This window comes from Dacryopinax primogenitus (genome assembly GCF_000292625.1).
Source record: "Dacryopinax primogenitus strain DJM-731 SS1 chromosome Unknown DACRYscaffold_1, whole genome shotgun sequence".
Lineage (NCBI taxonomy): Eukaryota > Fungi > Basidiomycota > Dacrymycetes > Dacrymycetales > Dacrymycetaceae > Dacryopinax > Dacryopinax primogenitus.
The window spans coordinates 1,270,281-1,293,042 of record NW_024467198.1 but is presented as its reverse complement, the minus strand read 5'-3'; the positions used below and the strand labels follow the sequence as shown (position 1 = coordinate 1,293,042).

The following is a 22,762-nucleotide window of genomic DNA, read 5'->3' as shown; positions in this document are numbered from 1 at the left end:
TGTTTTTCTTTTCATACAGTATGCCTTATGTGCCGCTTCTCATATGGGAAATGACCTCGATGATACTGTAAACCCGCCGCCGCAAAAACATTACATTGGCCGTCGCACTGTAAAGCGGAAAGAATAGTATATATAATAGCCATGCATATAGCTACAGTATATAGAGAAAAGTAATATAAATGAGTTATAAAAGAAAAACACCTTGAAAAGTTCCGGTAGTGTTAACTAGAACGAAATGACCATTCTAGGGACTCTGCCTCCGAAAAAGTGCTATCGGAGGAAATTACTCGAAGGAAACAGATACTAGACCCTGGACTCAAATGCGGACCTTTTACTCTGCTCACAGCCACAAAAATAAGAAAAATCATCGGAATTCACGCCTGGTGGCCTTTCACGGACAGCTGGGACCCCTAACACCGCGGCTGTCCGCGAACGTCCACCATACGTCCCTGAAGGCGTCTAACCACCGATTCACCTCCTCCCCTTCTCCAGGCTGGCTGGATATACGACAACATGTCTGCTCAATCCAGTCAGGCGGTCTACAGAGAACAGTTAGCAGAAACTCTGGTGTCCCAACTTACTCATGTCGCCAGAGACTCGGATGTGGACATCTTCTCCACGCTTTGCGCGACGATGCGGCGGACCCTGCGGAATGCGAAGACTGGGACCGTGTCTGATATGTTCGAAATGGACAACAAGTTCAAAGGGTACGTCTAGCATTAACAGTCCTGCATTCTCTCTGACTAGAACAAGACTGATTCAGAAGGCGAGAATCAAGTCCCAAGATGATCTCGCAAATGCTTTGGAACATACGTATTCCGCATTGCGTGCAGATGTTGAGGAGCGGCTTCCCATGGAGTTGGGGATTAAGATGGCAACTCTGCCGGACCATCTACAATTCCTGGTGCGCAGGCTCAGAATTGTTGTTCTTACATCCAATCTCAACCAATCCAGATATGCCTATCACTTCCTCCCGCCCCCGCGACACATACCTACGCCTCCATTGTTCTCGACAAGGCCAAAGATCCCTTTCGCATCCCAAGCGCGTTGACATGGGAAACTATCATTGCAGAGGAGCCCTTCGAGGGACAACACTGGGAGAAGCTCGCCTCTGAACCTCATCCCGGGAAAGGCAAACGACGTTCGAATTCTTGGTCCTCTTCTGGCTCGGGAGACGTGCTGACAGGCGAAGATGACCTACACTCCACTCCAACTTCACCATCCACTACATTTTCGTCCATCAAGAAGCAACAGGACAATTTGGAAGACTTCGTCAGTCCCTCCGAACTCGCTGCTGCGACAGCCCAAATGGAGTTGGATGACATGTTGGATCGCCAATATTGGAAGGAACATTGGCGAATTGATGTGGACCTCCACGAACCATTCGACTTGTCAAAGGCAGAAACGCTTGGACCAACTCTCATGGGGATTTCAGCACGAATCTATGAAGTAGCAGGACGATTTTCTGTGCCAAGCCGTGGGGTAACATCTCACATGACTACCAGAACTGTCCTGTTCGCTCAAATAACGTGTAGAGTTTCATAAATGAAGTGGATGCTGTGCGCGAAGTCTTGCTCGCTCTCCAAGGGCTCGATAACAATCTCCTAGTCCTGCGATCATCATCCGAACACGGTCTACCCGCTGTTGAAATTCACCGCTCTGCGCCTCTCGTCGTCCACTTAACTTCCACAACATACTTTTCGCTCTTGACCACCTTCGCCTCAGCAGCAGTCATCCCATCTCGACTGCATCACTTTCTCGGGATATTAGGTTGCAGGTGGCGAGGATCATCTCACAACCCCGTCTCCCTCACCGCCGAAGCGTTCGCCCAAGCCGTAGACGAGCAAATTCGAAGTTTTCGTTCGTGGTGTTCTGACAAAGAGCACGCGCTCTGCATTGCTCAAGCCGGTGGTGGGCCATCAATAGCTGTCAGCTTGCTCAGTCTATCTCATGAAGTCGAGGAACGAATATCCATTCTGAGTCTACTGTTGGACATTGTAACACAGCTTCACGAAACGGCTTCGTCAGAGCAAGGAGAACTGGAAATGATGGACGAAGTAATTTTCGGCATACCACCTCTCGTCTTATCAAGCAGCCTTCTAGATCTTTTGTTCGCTGCCTACAAGACGCAGTATAGCTTGGCAAATGAGATCAATGCGAAGATTCTTCTCCAGATATTCGTCGCAGTAGCCCAGCCAATCTGGAAAGCGACATCCGATTGGCTATTGGAAGGAAAATCCGGAGAACTGAGGTACGAAGAGGATGAAGTTATCTCTATCGACACTGGGGATTTCTTCGTCCGCCACGATGGAGAAGTCTTGATGTCGGACCCATCATTCTGGCGTTTCGCGTATACCGTCCACATGTTGCCCCGTAAGAAAGACGACGAGTCTATTCCTGCATTCCTTCGATCCATATCGGCCGATATTTTGGCTGCCGGCAAAGCGAAAGCGTTGCTGATCGCCTTGGAGCACGGAGCTGCTATCGTCTCAGCCCCTCGGCCGTTGTCCGATCTCCTTGTTCAGTCTAAAGAAGAGTTGTGGGAGCCTCGCGACCTGGAAGCTGCCGTACGACAACATCTTCTCCCGATGTGCTTGCTCTCTCAACAACAGCTATATACCATCGTGGTGGACACCTGTCGGATGTGGCACCATTTGGCTGCCATCGAGGACCTTTATTTGTTTCGCCGCGGCGACGTCATGGACGATTTTGCTGATGCACTTTTCACACGCGTAAAAACACCTATCGCTCTATAATTTCTCGTTGCTAATCTTTCCATTGAAGCTAGACACTCGGCATATATGGTTTGACTTCCATGCTGTGAACGCAACATTCCGGGATCTTCTTGCGACGCGGCAGCAGAATAATGTTGACGCCTCCCTCGTGCGCTTTTGGTACACCAAGCCGCGTGAAGATGCCGCTGCGAGGATGACCAGATGTCTATCAGGCCTTTCCGTGACGTACGAGGTATGTTTGTTTTCATGCGAGTCTACAAGCACGTCGGCTGAACGCATGCCAGGTCCCTGTTCCCCTGCTGTACCTCTTGACACCCGATTCTCTGCTGAAATATTCAACAATCTTCGCCCTGGTCATGCAAGTACGGCGTGCGAAGCGATTGATTGACAATATCATCGTCCGTCGCGGTCTTGGATCTCGGCTGGACTTACTGGAAGAACGTCCGGCAGAAGAAATGAAGAATTTCTTTGGGCTACGAAGCAAACTGGGCTGGTTTCTGAACACCCTGACGTATTTCCTATACACTACGGTGATCCAAAGCCAGCTCCAGACGTTCCACAAAACCTTGGAGGCCGCTCGTAACCTCGATGAAATGATCAAACTTCACGACCAGCACCTCGAGAGTCTGTCGACCCGATGTCTGTTGTCTGAGTCTACAGCGTCTTTGCACCGAGCTCTCCTGAATGTGCTGGACATCGCCCTGCGTTTTGGCGACTGCTATAATGCGCTGTCCAGTGATCCCCTTGATGGGGCTCGTCGAGTAGGCGTGAACCAAGATCGCCGAAAAGGAAGAACGAGGCGTCAGCGCCGACACCTGCGAAAACAGGATTTCGTCGGTTATGCGGAACATATCCCTCACGTCTCGGACTCCGAGTCCTCGGATTCGGACGTCGACGAAGTGCCAGACGTGTCTTTCGCAGATCAATCAATGTCTCTGGCCGCTGTATCTTTTGCGGACGAGAATCTCGGAACTCGAGTGGAGCACATGTCAAACGAACTAGACAAACTTGTACGTTATATCCGAAGAGGTGCAGAGAAATTAGGCGCCGAAGGAGGCCAAGACTCATCCTCCTTCGAGGCGCTGTCCTTCTCACTTTGCGATTGGGATTTATGATGTTGATGACGTGTTATAACCTACCACGTGTAATATTACATACACTGATGCCCCTGTGTAACATGACTTGAGTTCCTGACACGAAGTGATGCCCCTGTATAACATGACTTGAGTTCCTGACACGAAGTAGACGGGTTTACAACAGGTGTTCATTTCAGTAACATGGTCTCACTTAATCTCTTATATCTCCATAAATAATACCACAGCGTGTAATCATGTCAAAAAATCGAGACAAAATCAGCACAGCCGAAGAGATCCGGGAAAGCAAGCACGGATCCACCGCCGCCTCGATGAGCTCATTTCCCGTCCACGCGCCTGTTGATCCCACCCAGCAGGATCTTCGTCAGAACGCTAGCATCAAGTCCGCCTTCAGGCAGCAACGTCCAATCGACCATATCCCTGATCCCGTGCGCCTTTCCAAGCCCATCATCCAGATACTGCAGAACTTCCGTAGCCTCCGGGTCGTCTCCCAGCTGCACGAACTGGATGCCGACCTGTGATAGTGGGAAATTGTGCGCGTCTAACCTACGCGCTGCGGCAACGATCACGGATTCCGGGTCATCCGAAGGCACACCATCAGTAAGGACGATGAAGTTGATTGGTCGAACCTTCGGGAGAAGGGCTGCAGTGCCTAGCTCGACCGCTTCTTGGTACTTTTCCGCTCTGCTCAGGTAGGGCAGCAAGAAGTCTTCTAGTCGACCCGCGATCTCGGAGTACTCTCCAGCAGGATTGACAGAAGCAAAGAGCTGCATCACTGATTCTGCGGTCTGGCGTCGTGTCAGAGGTGGCTGGATGATTGATCACAGGGCATACATACCCTTAGATTCGTCCCTTCTCTCTTGTCATTCACGAAATGGATATCCACACCGTCGATGTCGTAGCGCGCTGCGAGCAGAGCTATCTCCGCCAAAGCATCCTTAGCATCATCCCAGAGATCAGCCATCTAATGAACCGTCAGTTCCGTGCTTCCGCCAATGCAGGAAATTGACTCACCGAGACGCTATCGTCTACCAAAATGATGGTGTCGTACTTCCTTAGCAGCGCAAGCGGATCTTCGATTCCGGTCGATCCTCTCCTTCTATGACTCCCACGGCTCCTGCCAGAACTGTGACTAGTCTGCCTTGCGACCTGCGGCGACACCGCCTCTTGTGTAGGCGACTGTACACGAAACGATGTGTATCTCGAGCCTGCAGAGGTGGGAGGAGTCGGCGGTCGATAGACGCTCGCATGTGGCCTAACAGTAGGAGGCATATCGGCACCATCGTCCATTCCTGGAGAGACACCGGGAGTGGGCGGAAGCTCACGATCCCGTTGCCGGTGCCCATGGGACTGTGCCCTGCGATGAGACGAGGCAGAGGAACCGCTGCTCTGATGTCGCCTCTGTCGTGTATTGTTCTGGGAATTAGTTGTCGATGGTGCGCGTTCCACAACCGGTTCAACAATAGGGGAGGGGAGATCGATAGGGGTCTGCTGGGGAGTAGAGAACTCCTCCTCCGGCTCGCTGAACGTCATGTTGGTGTGATCCATAAGTGCTGAGATCTCCTGCACCAACCGCTCATCCACTGGTGAATAGGGAGGCGGAGGAGCACCTGATCCTACCGATATTTGGGAGAGAGGTCGTTCGGTATTCAGTATAGGCATGATGGGAGGTAACAGGGGAGGCAGGTCTGTTACCACTGGTGGGGTACGCTCTACCCTTGGAGCAGGAAGCTGCGGAGGTTGCGAAGGCTGAGGAGACGTACGAGAAACAGTCCTCGAAGCTGGTGCACTTGCTCGGAGTGTGTTGCTTGCCGTTGCAGGACTTTGATTCGGTGGTGAAGCCCGACGAGGAGTGCCTAAAGGATTCGGTCGGACAGTCGTCGAAGCTCGTCGTGTAGATGCTCCTGTCCCTGCAGCCGGTCGAGAGGAATTGGAAGGTGACCTGCCTGCCGATGCGTGTCCAGGTCGTTGCAAGACTGCCACATCACGCCTCGCTGTCGGGCTCGTGGGGGAGCTCTGTTCGTTGCCCATATTGGGGTGTTGCCTGATATCGTCGGTCTCGTTAATAGGTCGTGGAGGTCGTTACAAAGCAAGGAGGGATATATACAGATGTCGAACACATGCCCTCGAGCACGAGGATATGCGGATATCCAAGTGTAACACTTAACGCTCCCGGAGAGAAGACGTTGGTGAAAGGCCGAGGGCGTCGCACGCTTGGACTTCCCTTGTAATTCCGCTTCTTGGCTACACGGTGGCAATGCAGAATCAAAGTATTCCTTATGGACTGGGCGTTCTTCTGGGCGCTTAACGCACCTAAATGGGCATGGGGAGTGATACGGCAAACAGGAATCCAGTATGGTGTAGAACATGATATTTGCAAGAGGATGTACTCATTACATACTGTTAACAGTTAAGGGGATCTAAGATGGTGATGGTAATCATACAGCTCGCCCAACCTCGCGCCTCCCAGTACCTTTGTACACTTCCCTCCAGCGAGACAGCGAGAGACGAGCTAAGATCAGAACTTACAGGCACAGAACAGAATGAGGACGTAAGCTGACTGTTTTCTTCCCGCTGGGCATATTTACGTCGGCACCAGGCCATGCGATTTGCTGGCCCGTTACCTTCGTCAGCATGACTGTCCCCACTTTTGCCGAGTCTTATATCATGATGCTGGGACCGCAGCGCCATTTTCAGGGGTAATCTGTTGATCAGGAAGTGCGGAGGGAACAACTGCGAGGGGAGATCTGGCGTGCCCATTCGTCGTTTTTGAAAGTGGGTTGGCGCTCGCAGCGTCGGATAAGCCTAGTAGGCCATCATGGTCCCCAGTCAGAGAATCTCTACGAATATGATCAGTGGTAAGACGCCATGCACGATGCGGTTTTTAGGTACGCACTTTCGCTGTTTCTTGTGAGGCGAATAGTCGCCTGAGACGTCGTGTGGACTCGTTCGACTTAGCGGCTTCTTACCATCGCCGGCCTGCAGAATCCGTTTGTTAGTCCCACAAGCGCGACCTCGCAACTACGATGCAACGAGCGCGTAAGCGGCGCACCTTTGACTTGGTACGCTTGACTCCCTTTCCCGCCAGCGCTTGCCGCACACCACCTTCAAAACAATTGTCGGGCAATGCAGAGTGCTTCACGTATCGGATGACGATGCCCATCTGTTCTTCCTCGTACAGGTCCCAGAGCTTGACAGTCTTGACAAATTCGATCGTTGGGTAGGAGATGTCGAGTTTTCGGGGGCCAGTCTGCCCAGCTATAGGCGCATAATGTATAACGACGTCATACAAAGGGTCTGCAGGCTCACCTGGCTTTGGTTCTACTCCCAAACCAATGTAGAACGTCTTCATGAACACCTTGCTAACGCCGTCCTTGCCCTCATGTTCCGTCTCCGACCTCTTCAAAACCTCATCATCCATCTCGTACTTCGCCACCGCACGGACTTCGTCGTCGTTCAGACAACATACGACCTGGTCGAGACCTTTCGTGAATGGATGAGCTATCTCTACCGCTTCTTGCAATTCGAGCTTCCCGACGAGCAGACGGATCTTCGATTCTACGGTTCCAGCCCTGTGTTAAGCCTCAGCCTTCGACCAGGGGCGCATCAGGTCGCGCGACTCACCACTTGTGATACATTTCCTGATTTCCGGAAGTGATGATGATCTGCAGATAATAGCGATACATATGGAAAAAGTCATGTTTCTCAAACAAGTTCGCCCAGGGCTCGCCGGCTTGGATGATCTTCTCCACGATCTGCGATCCGCGTCTTAGTTCGTTTTGCATGATTTTCATCGTGGAATGGGTGACGTTGTGTGTGGCACACATGGAGGGGTACGCGGGGGTGATAATGGGCATGAGATGGGTGCGATCGGAGGGATATATCTAGGACGTTGGTTAGTCGTGATGTTCAGCAGCAAACATGCATGATCATACTTGTGGATTCCAGACGCGAACATTCAGTGGACCATCTTCGATCGCCTTCAACAATATCGGCTGAGGCCAAGCCCACTGACCAATGATATGGAAGAATCGGCTGAGGATACTAGCAGCGTCATATTTCGGGAACAGCTGGCATATACGAGCCACAAGCATGGCCCAAGCGACACCGCCCAGGAAGCCAATCACGTTCGAGTAGATAGCACGACGTTGGGCCCAGAGCTTGACAGCTCGGAGCGCGTCGCGGAATACCACTGGTTGGGGCACCAGTCGGAGGATCTCGTCCGTCACTCGTGACCCACCTAAGCTCCGAACATCGCGTTCATCGAGGTTGCGCAGTAGGTTGTCGTCTTTTAGCTCGAGGTCGTCCGGTATTTGCGTGAGGTTGAGTCGCGCAAAGAGGAAGTCGACATGGATTCCAGACACGATCGCTTTGATCACAGGTACGAATGCCTCTGGCACACCCTGGTTGTGGCATCAGCACTCGGTTCAGCCCATCCTAAGGTAATCACGCACCGACACCTCCGTGACACCCTCCATGTTGAGCAACATCGGCTCAAACACGGTGAAAAAGTGTTCTCGGCTAACATGCTTCGGCACCACACATATAGTGTCGATATCTGACCCCGGTCCGTGCACACCAAGCCGATACGAGCCAGAAGTGAAGATCTTCGCGCCAGCAGCCTTGGCGGCCTCTTCCGAAAAACCGAATGACACTGATACTTTCTCCACAAACTGTTTGACGAGGCCGGCGATCCGCCCTAGCACCTGCTCTCTACACACGCGGATTAGAGGCGGATCTGACACCGAGGTGGGGTTGTGCCTCACCGTAGACGACCCTCTTCTTCGCTCTCGAAGCTGCCTTGATGATGCAGCTCTTCCATCAGCCGCTCGGTAGCCTTGATCTCCTTCTCCTGTGGCGGGTTCCATGAGATAGGCTTCGTGGTACCCCACTGTACCTGTTCTTGTTCAGCCATCATGTTGTGCTGCTGCGTGTCGTGTCGAGTGCTGATCAACGAGGGAACGACGCGCTGAGGGAATAGATATCGTAAGCAGACGCGCGTCCCCCAGTCGTCAATCAACAAGTCCCAAGTGAAGCCCTTATATCCCACTTAACCCTGTTCCCAGAACACAGAACTGAGGACCAAGTGAGTGCAAGAGATCAAGGCCAGCTGCAGACTGCGATGTGAGTTAAAGAGCAAAGAGAGCCAGAGACCGTCCCTTTGCGGAAGCAATTAGAAGCTGAGGCGCTGTCGGTTCCGGTTCCCAACCCTGGGCGCGTAATTCCGGCGTTCATCTAATTATTGGGCGATGTGTGATCCCCGCACCGTATTTACTGTATATCATACATCCCAGTTCTGCTTCTCGAATCAAAGCTGACAACATCACTTAACATCCCGGCTTCCCCGTGCCTGGTATAGGCATTTCCTCACATGGGAAACGCACGTTCCTAACACATAACATCAGCCAACCTCCCACGGTCATCTCTTCCTGGGATGCGTATGGACCGCTCACTCAGCCCGCGTTCATTAGACCAGACCGAAGCACGGCCTGCGCTCTACGGCCTACGACCTACGACCGCTGGGGGAAGCACTGGTCAACCGCCCACCTGTGGGGAGATCAGCAGACTGGGATTGTCAGGTGCCCCGTGTTCCTGTGTTCCTGTGTTCGGGCTGGACTACCCCTGTTCTCCTGGCTGACCAACCCCCGAGGTCCACCAGCCTACCGCGTCCTGGATCAACCAGGCACAAGTGTAATTTGTTCAGTCCACTAGTGTTGATTCTTGGAGGTCGAATATCAAGTATCAGGCATCTGGCATCAGGCATCATATGTCCAAAGTCTTCCCCAGATGACCAACAACCCACGGGGTACACCGTCCTCCTACACCCAGTCCATCCAGTATCAGGTATCAATTATCAATCGCCAATCACCAATGCCATGCGAGTCTCAGGTATCAACCATCCAACCCATTCCCCATCTGACACCCCGTACGGGGAGGGTTAACCCCACCCAGTACATCTCGTACAGTATCAGCAGCAGTGTAAATTATCGATTGTAAGCTATCGACTACCACCCATCCCCGACCCAACTCCGGGTTACACACCCAATCGTCATACGAATACAGTACAAAAACAAAAACAAATCCAGATACAAGAAGTCAAAGCTACAAAAGTAGCCCTAAACGAACGAACGAACGAAAATAATCTTACTGTACTCTAGTACTCAAACATGTCTTGTCTAAGGGCTCCCCCACTCCCCCGGCGGCGGATGGCAACAAGACTCCCGCTCATGAGCCCATACTGCCATACCCCTGCCCCTGCCCCTGCCCCTGAGTATACCCCTACCCCTACCAGCTCAGTCTCTGCTTCATCCCCATCCCCCCATCCCCTGGCAAGCCAACCGCCCCCATATCCGCAAAATACTCCCCGTCCCCATTCTTCTTCCCCGCTCTCGCTCTCCTCACGCAGAAGAAAGCGATCACCAGTATTAGGACAAGGGTTAGGATCCCGATAACTAGCGCTGCGATCGCCCCCGAACTGAGCCCTCCTCTGCCTGCAACAACCGCAGCCGTAGAACCTGCCGAAGCCCCCGCGCTCGAGGCAGAGCCAGAGCCAGAGGTGGTAGAATTCCGTTCCTCAGCATTAGGCACTCCAGCCTGATCAGTTCCCTGGACCGGTTCACCCCCGAAGGGCCAGAACGCCCCGTCCACAGGCTGAATACAAGTCAGGGAGTCCACGTCCAGGTCTGCGAAACCCGGTTGCAGGGTCGAGTCGAGCGTTGTAGTGATGTTCCAGACGAATGCTTCTGGTGCTGGGAGGATTTGGTCGGCTGAGCAGTTGGGGCCGCGGGAACCGATGAAGGATGTGTTACCGGAGAGGGAGTTGCCGATGATCGTGAAGTTCTCTGCGGAGGAGACGGCTATCCCGTACCCGAACTACGTTGCTTGGCTGTCAGATAGCGCGTTAAGGAAGTGGGGAGGGGGGGACTCACAGCACCGGAGAAGATGTTATTCCTCGCGACCCCGTTCCGGCTCACGTTGTTTCTAAAATGGTCTCCAAACCACGTTCTTGGCCCCACAGCAAGTCCAATCTTGACGATCACGTCCTCGTCATTGTCCCCCTTCGTCGCAGTCTGTTCGTTCCCCTCCGTAGCCAGGCCTCCAACAACAAGGTTGTTCTGCACCACCGTGCCCGTAAAATCCCCGTCCCAGGGCAAATAATCCACCATATTGAGCCCTCCGAGCAACGTGTTATTCGTGACCCAAATAGTGTTATTCTCGACCAAACTGCCCGGAGAACCGAAAACGACGATCCCGCCATCAGTAGGGTTGTCAATAAAGTTCCCCGCGACGTGTGAGTTCCTGCAGCTCAGGCTGATCCCGTCCGCCCATTGCATGAAGAGGTCTGACCCGCACGGACCGATATCGTTGTTGATTATGCTCGCGTTGTTGCATGTGAAGGGTCCTTCGGCTATGTGTAGGCAGGACCAGGAACGCGGGTCGAACGAGTGCACGTATTCCACCAGCTGGCCGGAGGTGGGCCCACCCATCTCCAGGTTCGCTCCGCCAGAAGTGGGGATAGCCCCATGTCGCGTGCCGTTTACCTGCAGTGCGGGATGAGCTGATTACCTAGGGAAAGGGGGAGGGAAGCGAACCTGGATATTACGCACTATCGCCCTGTCACACCCTACACACTGGGCGTTAATAGCCGTCGTATGCCCCGTCCCGTTAGCCACGACTCCATTAACGGTCAAGCACGCTCTGCTGTCGTCCGTCGGGTACCCGAGCGTGTATATCTCCTGATCGCTCGCAGTGAAGTTTATAGGCTGGAGAATGAGGTACTCCTGCCCTGGGCAAAGAGCGAGTGTGTCCCCAGGTTTCTGGAGCGCGGCTTGAAGCCGGTCTGTGACGGTGTTCGCTGGGGCGGCGGGGATGCAGTCTGGGGTTTGACGTTTGGCGTAGGGGGAGGGGAAGCGTTCTGTTGCGAGGTAGAGGGAACGGACGTGGTGGGGGAGGGAGGGGATGTCCCAGGGGTCGAGGGCAAGAGTGAGGGGGAGGAGGAGGAAGAGAGTGGGAAGCATGTTCTGTGGGAAGAAGGAAAGAGCGCGTGTGGGTGGGTTGAGTTGGTATCGCCTAAATTAAGAGGAATGTTCGGTATAGTCGGTCGTTGGCGTCTTGTACAGGTATAAGAATAGACCGCCTAGATGACCGAGAGAGAGGATGGGCGATGCGCCCTGAAAGAGAAAGGCGTGGTGAGGTCGTGAAGGGCGTGAGCAAGGGATGGATGGATATAGGGTCGCCGACTTAGACGGAACTGCGATGGATGGTGGATAGTTGACGCTGCGAGGTTGTACTTGAACTCACGATCGTCAGTGTATTTATAGATAAGTGTGATTGCACTGGAAGGGGCAAATGCCCGACTGTGTTTGGATAGTATACAGGCAGGGATATGCACCCCCTTACGCTGTCCCCTGTTTGGCGGTCGGTGTATGCATATATGCACAGGGATGATTATGCTCAAACGACGGGCAGAGGGTATAATAATTATATCCCCTGCATAGCGCTTAAATAACCCGTATTCTTCTGTTCTAATGAACACCGGAAACTCTCACACAGCGGGCATCGCCGGCATCGCCCAGTGGCTGTACCCCAACTCCGACCGGATAAACTTCCATAAATGATACTGAGGCATCTCACATTCTCCAGTGAATGGACACACATAGACTTACTCCCATTGACAGTAAAGCGACAACAAAGCTACACACCATTGATGATGGTAACCTTGTGGTCTATGAGTAAACAACGGTGTGTATAGAATGAGGCTCGCGGTTACCCTAAAGAAGGAACGTGACTGCACGTGCTGTCGCGTGGGTTAAACACTACGCAGTGAGGGTGTGAGGGTTGACTTCTCCCACCAGGGCGTTGGCCCTTCTGACGACACTGACGACTGGACGACTTAGGCGCATATACCTTGCTTACTTCTCCTGCAGGTAACGTCGACGACTATCAACCTACCGCACGACAACCATCCCACAAATCAGCACGAAGGGAACTTGAACGACTGCTACACGACAAGAATAGACGCATATACGTACCATCCACGCACACCATGTCCTCCCCTCTCCTGCTCATAACCCTCATCCTATCCCTCATCTCCCTCCTATCCTCATCCCACATCCTCCTTCTCCTCCCTCTCCCCTCCCCGTCCCCCTCACGCCCCCTCACCCCCTTCTCACTGACACGTATCACCCTCGCCCTAGTCGACATCCTCCTTCTCGCTCTCTGGATATGGCAGTCAGTGCTCACCGAACAGTCCCATCTCACAGGGCAAGAGCAAGACCCAGGAACAGTAGGCAGACTATGGGTCGTTCTCTCCGCTCGGTGCTTCTTCCTTATCCCATCTTGCCTCTCCCCACGATGGACACTCAGCAAACGGCTCTCAGTCCCCGTCTGCTTACTGGGGGGGACGACACTGATCCTCTGCCTCCTTGTACCTACGATCAGGGGATTGGCGTACATCCCCCTCCTCCTTGGGCTGACGAGCGCTCTCACTCTCCTCAGTACGACGAGCTTCCTCCTCTCCCTCCGCACCGCTCGCTCCTGGCCAACAACGACTCACACCAGCCTGCACTCCCCTTCCCACACCGTAGGGGGACGCAAACGCACAAACAGCTGGCTTTCTGTCCCTGGGAGTACCCATTCCCGCCTGCCGAGGCGAAGCTCGGCAAGCTCTGATATCGAGCAAGTGACGTCGAGTTACGTGACCGCGCCCTCGCATTCCCTCTCTCGTGAGAATATTCCCTCGCACGCACCCGGTGCAGGAGACGTAGAACGCGCCCTCTCACCCACCAGTCGCCCAAGTTCACCAGCCTTCCGCTCCCCTTCCCCTGCATATACAGACCTTACCACCCGCACGCGGAAATCGAGGGCCGAGCTCACGCTCGTCCACAGTTCTGCCCCAACATGGGTAAACCGATCTGCTCTAAAACAGTACCAGTCTCGGGTTTCCCTGCCGGAGCCGCCGGCAGATGCGGGGAGAGGGATGAAGCTGCTCGTTCTGGGAACTTATGTTCTGCTGCCTTTCGTATGTCATTTTCTAGTGCTGGTGGGTGGGCGTCGCCTGATGCTGATGATAACAGGCGCTGATGCTCCCGTTTCTTGTACGTGGACTCACGAGCGTAGGGCTGGCGGAAGAAGTACTCTTCTCCCTTGGAGTTACCCTTCCGGGGCCGGTGATGGGGTTTGTCACGCTCGGGGGGTGGCTGTGGACTCGGGTGGGGAGAGTGGAAGAAGAGGAGGAAGAGGAGGTTTGCTTTGGGGAGGAGGGATGGGGCTGGAGACCGGAAAGCGTTGGTATGAGGGATGGCAGGATAGGCGAAGGGTTGTCGCCGTTGATGAACACTGGCCGATTATCGCCCAACGCTTTTACGGATCGGCATGAGCCCGGTTCTGCGCTTCTTCCAGTTCGGAACGGATCAGCACTAGATGAACCACCCCGCGCCTATCTAGAAACCCGCAAATCACTCCCCGACTCCTCCAGTCCTGGACAAACCTCGCGCCTGTCAACTTCGAGCCAGGACGGGCTTGCCCGTCCTCCCCGGGCGAGGATGCACGACTGCCCCTCACCCTCACTCACTTCTCCCGACTACTGTGAGTACCCCGAGTCCTCCCAGTCGCCAGCCAACCGCAACACTCGGATCGACCCCTACTCAATCCCTCTCATAACGCGTACTCCTCCAACGCGGCTTTTCACCCGACCCACCGATACCCCAAACAGCGCACACACCGTCTGGTCCGCTGACCAAACCACACCGGCACCGACACCGACGCCGGGCCAGGTCAGAGTCCTCTACCTTCCTCTTGCGGACAGCCCTCAACGAGAGGAGAACACGGGGTTCTTGACTACTGTTCTTGGTGAACTTCCCCCGCTGGAGGCGGACGGCAGTGGGAGTGAGAGTGGGTTTATGACGTATCCTATTTTGGCGATGGGTGCTGCGGATAGAGAGGATGGGGAGGTGAGTGGGGATGAGGATGGGGAGGTGAGTGGGGATGAGGATGGGGAGGTGAGTGGGGATGAGGATGGGGATGGAGGGACTTTGTCCCCCGAGGCTGAGGCTGAGACTGGGGAAAGCATGGATCCGAGGATGGATAGCACTCTTCCCAGTGTACCGGAGTTCTTGAACCTCCTCACGCAGCCTCATCCCTCTCGGACCGAATTTGAGCCCGAGCCTGAGGATCCTTCCCCTCAGCCGCCCACCCCTCCAAACCCAACCCCTCACCCAAATCCAGACGACACACCCACCTCAACCCCCATCGCAAACTACGTCATCACCGGTCAAACCCCCGTCCGACAGGCCCAGCCCACAGCGACCCAATTCTCCCCCGGCGCGGCATCCCGCGCCTTTCACCTCCCCCGGCGAAAGCCCGTCCAACATAGCACGGGGACGCCTTCCCGTATCCCTGGGCGTAAACCTGCAGGCACTAACACCGGCACTAGCAATGGCCCGGGGACGAGTAGTGTGAGCACCCCGACAACAGTGGGATCTCGGATCCCCGTCTTGCCTTCCGCGCCCAAACGCCCCGCAGCAGCGCGTACTGTCTCCACTTTTTCCGCCTCCGGAGTAGGGGAACCGATGCATCCTCTCCGTCTGCTAGCGCTCAGACAGACTTTACACAAGAGGTCATCCATCCCCCGTCGTCCGCTGTCCGAGCTCTCCCCATTCCACTCTCAGGCCGAATGCAAAGTGGAAAACCAAGCCACCCCCGCCCCAGCAGAAAAACGTGTATTCGACACTGACACTCCCCAGCTCCCTTCGTTCCACTCTGCGGAATTCATTTCCACCCCCATCTCGAGCAAGGAAAGGGCAAAACAGAGGATATTGAGGATCGCAGGCTCGGCGGCGAGTTTCGCTAGTGCTAGTAGTCGATCTAGGAGTTTGACGTTTGATTCTATATCTCCTATGAGGATGTGAGGGGTGAGTCGCTGAGATGTGGAACGTAGTCACGAAATGATATTATGTTACTACTTTTGATGTGTTTGGTTTGCTTGATGCTAGGTTTGACGTGGTGGTGGAACATCGGCTGTCGTTGCATGAATAACGATCATGTAGCCAGAGGGTGATTCAACGCATGAACAATGCACTTCAAACCGGGCCGAGTTGATAACGCAAGTATATCAGCATTAGTTCAAATAAGGATACAACATGACAGGGTATCATCAATCGCGGAGACAAAGAAAACAAGACCTAATGACCAATGTCAAACGACTTGATAGAAGAGTATTCAACGGAAACTTCCACGACCACGCCCTCTCCAGCCCGGTCTTGGCGGGAAGTTACCCCTAGGTGCCATAGGTGGTGGACCACCACCCCTTCCGCCGAACGGAGGTGGGAACGGAGCTCGCGGAGGTCCGTAAGGACTCTGCCCATACAAAGCTCTGGGTCCCAAAGGAGGCGCACGGGTACCTTCGCAGCCTTCTCTAAAGGCGTGTTCTGCCCTGGGGGCTGATGGTGGGTATCCACGAGATGGACCAGGAGGGGGAGCGCGATATCCTGGTGTGGAAGGACCAGCATGAGGCTGGAAGACGGGAGACACAGGAGGGGGATGCCGAGGTCCTCGAGGTGGCGACCGATCGCGAGGTGTCCATCTGGGAGACCTTTGGCCGTACCTCGGCGAGCGAGGGGCATTGGGAGGCGGTGAGCGGGAAGGGCCGAAATAGGACGGTGACCTGGGTCGGTGTTCGTCGTACGCTGGCCGTCTTGGTGGGGATGAAGGATATCGGCGCGAGTCATACCCAGGATCGTCGTACGGTGTTCGTCTGCGATCAGGTGAGCGAGAACGGCGATAAGGGCGATCGCGATCGCGATCGTCGTCATAACGTTCCTCGAGGCGGTCTGTTGTCACTTCCCCAACTTCGCCTTCCTCAACACCACCAGCAGCCGGCGACGGCGACTTGGCCTTCTCGGAGATGGGTGCCGACGACGCAGGGCGATCCGATTTAGCAGAAACAGGCTCAGGGAGAGGTACCGCCAGAGGCGCTTGATGCGGGGACCAAAGAGGCACAAAAGGCCTAAGGGCAGCCTCAACAGACGGGAAAGGCGGCACAGCAGCGACGTCAGTCTTGACCTCCAGACTTGGTGGGATTTTTGGTTGTTCCTCAGTGCGCGTCGGGGGAACGGTCTGCTTGGGAGGCTCGGGAACTGCAGGTCGTGGTGTGGTCTTTATCTCGCTCGCGGGTGAAGGCTGGACAGGCGTAGGTCGCTGAGAAGCCACAGGCCCGAATGTCCGTTTGAGAGAATGCGGTTCTATCGGTGTCTCTTTCCGTTCTACCGGTGCAGCAGGTTCTGCAGGCTTGACTGACGCTGTCACAAGCGATTCCTGGGTGGGCGGGACGAGAGTAGGCGCTTTCGGCCCAGGCGACTGAGTCTCCTGGAGACGCACGCTCAAAGGCAGTTTCTCCCTTTCTCCTCTCAACGACTCCTCCAGCCCCAAGAGAGACCTCTCGCCCCTCGGCACAGTAGCTCCCTTCTCCGAAGGAGGGTTCAAAGGACCAACCCTAGCGCGAGGCGAGACAAGTACTGCTGGCAAGTCCGGTTTCCTCTCCGTTAGCGGGCTGTAGAATGGCGCCAGAGCAGCTTCTACATTCACATTGGGCATGTCGATGTGTTCCGGTTTGGGAGGGTTTTCCAGAGGCGCGGCCAGCAACGGCACCGGCAGCTGCGGTTCCTGAATCGTTTCCCCAGGTATCTGTATCTGTACCTCCTTAACCCCAACCACAGGAGTAGCAAGCGGGTTCCCAACCTCCTCAGCCGCAGGAGTTCTGACCGTCTTACCGACTTCACCGCGTTTTCTAGCCGCGGCCCATTCCTTCAGTGTCCATTTCCTGACTGTGGGCGGAGGAGGGGGAGGGGAGGGCTCTTTGGCTGGTGCTGCTGGTGGGGGGGTGGGTTCTTTTGGTATGAGGGGGACGGAGGGCTGGGGTTGGGGTTGGGGTTGGTCGACCTTGAGCAGTTCACGTGCGGTTGGAGGGATGGACACGTCCTGCATGAGGATGTCCTTCTCCTCCCGCTCTAGCAGGTTCCCCGATCCAGGAACAGGCAACAGCGGTCCCCCAGCAGCAGGAGGGGAGGTACCTTTCCCCTCCGGGAAGGAAATAGCAGGCACCGGTTGCTCCACCCCCTTGTCCTTCTCCAACACTAGGTCAGGCAAAGGACTAGCAAACATCCTCCCCAGCTCCTCTTCCTGCACCTGCCTCAACTCCGCATCCACACCGTCACCCACACCCAAGTCCAAATCCAAACCCATTTCCTGGACTTTCCGTCTCTTCACCGGGCCCTCCCCTATCTGCTCATCCTGCACCAAGCGCGGGCGCGTAACACTCTTAGGGAGTTGAGGGGAAATCCCGAGCTGGCCGAGCGGGCTAGAGAGCACTTGGGTTAAGCGGCGTCTTTTTCTGCTCGGACCGGTAGGTGGGGTAGATGGGGAAGGCGCGTTCGCGTTCGCATTCGCATTCGCAGTCGTGGGAGCGGGAGCGGTGGCGGTGGCGGTGGTTGGCTCGCCATAGACAGACGTAGGAGCAGAGGATAAAGGCGAGGAAGGGACAATCGGAGGGAGAAGAGTTGCGGTCGGGACAAGAGGGCCTAGAGGGCCTAGAGGCACTAGAGGCACAAGAGGCACTAGAGGGGGAGGGGAAGGGTCAGTATGCAGTATGCAGTTTGTGCGATTGCGGACCCCGAGGCCGCGGGAAAGGGGGGGGGGGAGGGCGTACCTGGCGTACAAGCCCGACTCGGTTCTCCAGTTCGAACGGCCAGTTCCAGTTCTTCCTCTCCTTCTCCTTCTTCTGCTTCTGGTTCTTCTGGTTCTTCTGCTCCTTCTTCTGCTTCCGCCTCTGCCTGCGCTTGGGCTTGGGCTTGGGCTTGCTCGAGTTCGAGCTTCTGCTCCAGCTCTTGACTTGGCTCGATCTCCTGTTCTTGCTCCTGGTCTTCCTCCTGCTGTTCTTCCTCTTCCTGCTGTTCCTGTTCTTGCTCTTCTCGCTCCCGCTCGCGCTCCTGCTGCAGCTCTTCTCGCTCTTCCTGCTGCTCCTGCTCCAGCTCTTCTCGCTCTTCCTGCTCCTCCTGCTGTTCTCGCTCCCGCTGTTCTCGCTCTTCCTGCTCTTCACGCTCCTGCTCCTGCTCCTGTTCTTCTCCTTGCTCCTGTTCCTGTTCCTGTTCCTGTTCCTGTTCCTGTTCCTGTTCCTCCAACTCGAGCTCCTCCATCTGCTCTTCCATCTGTTCCATCTGCTCTTCCATCTGTTCTTCCATCTGTTCCATCTGTTCCTCGGCCTGTTGCTCAATCTGCTGCTCTCTCTCTTCCACACGTTCGTCCCGCTCCTCTCTCTCCACACGTTCCTCCCTATCTTCCACCTGCTCCCTCTCCTTATCCTCCAGCTCCTCCACACGTTCCCTCCCCCTCCCCCTGCGGCTCTCCCTCCCCTCCCTCCCCTTCCTCCCCATCCCCAGCCCCAGCGCTTCCCTCTCCCCCCGTTCCAACAGCGCCAACCCCCCAAATCCTCCCAAACCTCCCAAATCCCTCTTCTTCCTCCCTTTCTTCCCCGCCGCCCCCGCCCCAGCCCCAATACCAGCCCCAGCCCCAGGGGGTTCCTGCAACCCCTTACCCGCCCCCACTCCCGTTCCCCCTCCCCCTCCCGCCCCCGCCCCCGTTCCAGATACTCCCAGTCCTCCAAGCCCCGCTCCAAGCCCAGCCGCCACCCTCCCCAACAACCAAATCACACACTCCCTCTCCCGTTCCCTCCCTTTCCCGCACGCGCACGCGCAGCTCTGGAATTGAGCTTCTAAGCGCTCGCACAGGTTTTGGGCTTTTTTCTGGGCTGTGATTTGGTTGAAGGAGGGGGGGGAGGAGGGGAAGGAGGTGGTGGTGGTGGAAAGGGAAAGCAGCCAGTGGACTACACTCCCATCCTCCCATTCCCAAGGAACGACAATCTCTTCCCTCCTTCCAATCCCCCCAATACTCACCAGTCCAAACCTCAATTCCCCCTGCACGATCATCGGGCGCACGAGGGCATTAGGCCGACAGGACACCCGGGCAAAACGAGCTTCGTTTCCCCATTCTCTTGCGTCTAGGGCTACGCTCAATGGGGGCCCTAAGATCCGCACGTGCGCTTTAGGGCCGCAGAGCTCTGTATACTGGCTTGTTGGGTCTTGGATGTACTCTTTCCGGGGGAGGACGACGCTCCTATGCTCCAGAATAAGAGTGCCGGGGGGGATGGGGTCGGAAGCGAAGAGCCCGTATTGCGGTGGGCGGGAGTAGACGCTTTCTGATTGTGGGGAAGTGAGGATGGGCTTGATGAGGATGTTGGGTAGGAGGGGGAGGGTGGGGAAGTTCAAGGGGGGGTAGAGTGTGTAGGGCTTGCTGTCTAGGACTGGGGGGGCGGATTGACTTCTGGTGGATGGGTCTGCCGGGGTTGTCACCGTGGTCGTGGTTGTGGTCGTCGTCGTGGTGCTAGGAACACCCTCTTGACCAGGGTCTATGAGTTCTATGTCAGGCCAGACGAGTGCGTTCGCCCGTTCCCACTCTGCAAGATCCCTCCACCAATCCCTAGTCAATGTCATATACTCCGCCGCCCACGCTTCAGGTGGCGGGAGAGCCTCTTCCTCCGCAGCGAGAAACTGGTGCTGAAGGGAAGGGGATGGAGCGTAGGATACCTGTAGCTGTGTGAGAGAGAGAGGAGGACGACGCTGCGTTCGGGTAGAAGTGAATTTCTTCCCTTTGCCTTTTTGCGGTTCTTGACCTGGGGTGCCTTCCCCTGCTGAAGGCGGGCCATCTTCTTCTTTCCCCTGCGGGCGCTGGGCCCTCGGGCCCCTCAGTGCATCCCTAGCAAGGAGCACCCTAGCCAGCCTCTGCTTGAACGCCACGCTGGTCGTGTCCACCTCCCTCGGCGCACAGAGCTCACAATGATACGTCTCCGGCACTGCGTCCGCCAGATCAGGCTCGATGCCCATACATAGCATATGTTGCCAGACATCGCAACTATCACACGCGATCGTGGCGTCCCCTTCTTGGTACCCGACAGAACATACGCAGCGGAATTGGAAGGTGTCATTCCCTTCGCCGACGATTGTTACTTTTGGGTTGGCGCGCTTGGGCTTGCGTTTTGGGGGTTTGGGCTTGTCTGTGGTTGGTACCGCTAGTGGTGCCACTGATGAGGCTGAGGACACTAGGGGCATAGAGGGATCCGCCTTGAACTCGACCGTGACTGGCGTACGGAGCGCCTCTGCACGGAGAGAGGCGATCTCTGTGGGTAAGAGTGGGGATGTAGGCAGAGGGCCAAAAGTGACTTCCATCTTTGGTTCGTGGAATGCGGATGCGGGGAGGAGGGAAGCGATTGATGGGAGGGTTGAGATTGGTGAGAGGAGGGGATCTTGAGGTTGGAGGGGTTTGATTTGGAGTGAGGGGAGGGGGAGGGGGAGGGGGAGGGGGAGGGTCGTCGTCGTCGTCGTCGAGGTAGAAGTGGTCGTTGAGTACGACGATGAAGCGGGTAGAGGAGGTGAAGATTCGTGTGGGTATATTCTGTCTGTTGATGTGAGAGGATACGTCATTCCAGGAGTGCCCATATTTGGTGATACAGAACGATTAGGGAGTGAAGCGAGAGTTGAAGTAGTGACAGAGGGTGATAAAGAGAGAAGTGCAAGTACTGCATCTGCTTCTCTCTGGGGTGGTGGGGGTGGACCAGCAACATTACTGTCAGTGATTTGAGTGTTCGTCATTGGTGAATTGATCGAAGTTATTATATGAGCAAGTCTAGGTAATGCAGGTAATGGCAGTGGAATTGTACTTGATGACGTCGATCGACCATCTTCACTAGACATTGCAAAAGTGAAGAGTACTTCAGTCACTCACTCAGCTCAAGTACACGGAATCAGAGTATAATACTTTCACTATCACGCACAGCCACACACCAGCGCTCTCTCCTTTACCACAATGACCACACGAAAAGACACCACCCAAGCGCGTATCTCTCTCCCAACTCCTGCCCCAAACCCATGGCAGTCCTTCCCCTCCCGCGGTCTCATTCCCTTTCCAACATCGTACAAGCCTGTGATCGTCAAGACCGGAAGTAGGGATTATGTGACTTGTTTAGCTTGGAGCGCCGATGGGAAGAGGCTTGCGAGTTGTGGGTACGAGAAAGCAGTCAGGCTGTGGAATCCCGAGCGAACGGTGTGTCCTCCCTCTTCCCTTCCTTTTCCTGCTCTCATCTCACTGCATGCACACTCGGGTAGACAGATCTCCATCTCACAACAACCTTAACAGGAGCACACGAATTCCCAGTACAACACGTAGCCTGGCATCCGACCAACCCCTTTCGCCTCGTCTCTCTCTCAAAACAAGACCGCACACTCGCATTATGGGATGTCCGTCGTACGTCCCCGCGCTCATGCTGACTGCCAGCGGAAGAGCCTACCCCTAACTCATCGTTGCCCAGAACCGGCTAAACCAGTGAGCACGCTCAAGACTAGCAAGGAGCTGTTGACGGTTGAGTGGCACCCGACGGGGCTCTCCCTGCTAGCGTTGTCCTCCGATGATGGGCTATACGAGATCCTCCCCTCCCCCTCCCCTCCCTCTGGCCCAGACGCAGACACTCCCGACCCCCCCGCAGAAACATACCTCCTCGGACCACGACACGACAACCACGGGCAACTAAACACATTCCTCTTCTCCCCCCTCGGCCTCCATCTCCTCCTCTCAAAGGTCTCAGGCACCCTGGAACTCCTCTCCCTCCCGCAATTCGAGACCAGACTGCGCCTGCCAGCACACGTCAATTCCTGCTATTGTGCGGCCTTGGATCCGAGAGGGTTTTATCTTGCTACGGGGGGGGCGGACGCGATTGTGAATTTGTGGGATACGAAGGAGTGGATTGTTAGGAGGGTGTTTGATGCTGAGTTCGTCCTCCCTGCTTCCCCCCCCCCCCCCCCCCCCCCCCCCCCCCCCCCCCCCCCCCCC

General features: G+C 55.5%; 8 protein-coding genes across 8 annotated transcripts in view; 2 read left to right on the top strand and 6 right to left on the bottom strand.

Moving 5' to 3' along the window:
* Positions 1-504: 504 nt before the first annotated feature.
* DACRYDRAFT_113103 (uncharacterized protein) lies at positions 505-3,850 on the top strand (the record flags this gene model as incomplete). The annotated part of the gene is made up of 6 exons (XM_040769563.1): positions 505-707; positions 754-904; positions 955-1,482; positions 1,536-2,732; positions 2,785-2,967; positions 3,020-3,850. The coding sequence occupies exons 1-6, from the start codon at positions 514-516 to the stop codon at positions 3,848-3,850; spliced, it is 3,084 nt and encodes a 1,027-aa protein (XP_040633284.1). The 5' UTR covers positions 505-513.
* Positions 3,851-4,135: 285 nt separating this feature from the next.
* DACRYDRAFT_19564 (uncharacterized protein) lies at positions 4,136-5,311 on the bottom strand. The gene is made up of 3 exons (XM_040771569.1): positions 4,844-5,311; positions 4,668-4,793; positions 4,136-4,617 (listed from the first exon to the last, which is right to left on the bottom strand). The coding sequence occupies exons 1-3, from the start codon at positions 5,117-5,119 to the stop codon at positions 4,147-4,149; spliced, it is 873 nt and encodes a 290-aa protein (XP_040633283.1). The 5' UTR covers positions 5,120-5,311; the 3' UTR covers positions 4,136-4,146.
* Positions 5,312-6,200: 889 nt separating this feature from the next.
* On the bottom strand, positions 6,201-8,926 carry DACRYDRAFT_19563 (polymerase). Its single transcript, XM_040771568.1, has 8 exons — positions 8,596-8,926; positions 8,284-8,542; positions 7,765-8,232; positions 7,454-7,713; positions 7,139-7,401; positions 6,882-7,087; positions 6,726-6,808; positions 6,201-6,669 (listed from the first exon to the last, which is right to left on the bottom strand). The coding sequence occupies exons 1-8, from the start codon at positions 8,742-8,744 to the stop codon at positions 6,495-6,497; spliced, it is 1,863 nt and encodes a 620-aa protein (XP_040633282.1). The 5' UTR covers positions 8,745-8,926; the 3' UTR covers positions 6,201-6,494.
* A 1,103-nt stretch (positions 8,927-10,029) lies between these two features.
* Positions 10,030-11,847, bottom strand: DACRYDRAFT_73816 (uncharacterized protein; the record flags this gene model as incomplete). The annotated part of the gene is made up of 3 exons (XM_040776027.1): positions 10,030-10,702; positions 10,759-11,370; positions 11,422-11,847. The coding sequence occupies 3 exons, from the start codon at positions 11,845-11,847 to the stop codon at positions 10,115-10,117; spliced, it is 1,626 nt and encodes a 541-aa protein (XP_040633281.1). The 3' UTR covers positions 10,030-10,114.
* Positions 11,848-15,981: 4,134 nt separating this feature from the next.
* Positions 15,982-17,644, bottom strand: DACRYDRAFT_92406 (uncharacterized protein). Its single transcript, XM_040777070.1, has one exon. The coding sequence runs from the start codon at positions 17,420-17,422 to the stop codon at positions 16,049-16,051; it is 1,374 nt and encodes a 457-aa protein (XP_040633280.1). The 5' UTR covers positions 17,423-17,644; the 3' UTR covers positions 15,982-16,048.
* Positions 17,645-19,686: 2,042 nt separating this feature from the next.
* DACRYDRAFT_41667 (SET domain-containing protein) lies at positions 19,687-20,061 on the bottom strand (the record flags this gene model as incomplete). The annotated part of the gene is made up of 1 exon (XM_040774505.1): positions 19,687-20,061. A coding segment is annotated over one exon (375 nt), but the record flags the coding sequence as incomplete, so codon positions are not given.
* Positions 20,062-20,195: 134 nt separating this feature from the next.
* DACRYDRAFT_19560 (uncharacterized protein) lies at positions 20,196-21,001 on the bottom strand. Its single transcript, XM_040771567.1, has one exon. It carries the CDS (start codon positions 20,583-20,585, stop codon positions 20,370-20,372), a length of 216 nt encoding a protein of 71 aa, XP_040633278.1. The 5' UTR covers positions 20,586-21,001; the 3' UTR covers positions 20,196-20,369.
* Positions 21,002-21,742: 741 nt separating this feature from the next.
* Positions 21,743-22,762, top strand: part of DACRYDRAFT_44267 (WD40 repeat-like protein) — a gene marked incomplete at both ends in the record, with an annotated part of 1,806 nt that continues 786 nt past the window's right edge. The window contains 3 exons of the mRNA XM_040774560.1: positions 21,743-21,983; positions 22,046-22,184; positions 22,279-22,687. Coding sequence (XP_040633277.1) covers positions 21,743-21,983; positions 22,046-22,184; positions 22,279-22,687 — 789 coding nt within the window. The remainder of the gene's footprint in view (positions 21,984-22,045; positions 22,185-22,278; positions 22,688-22,762) is intronic.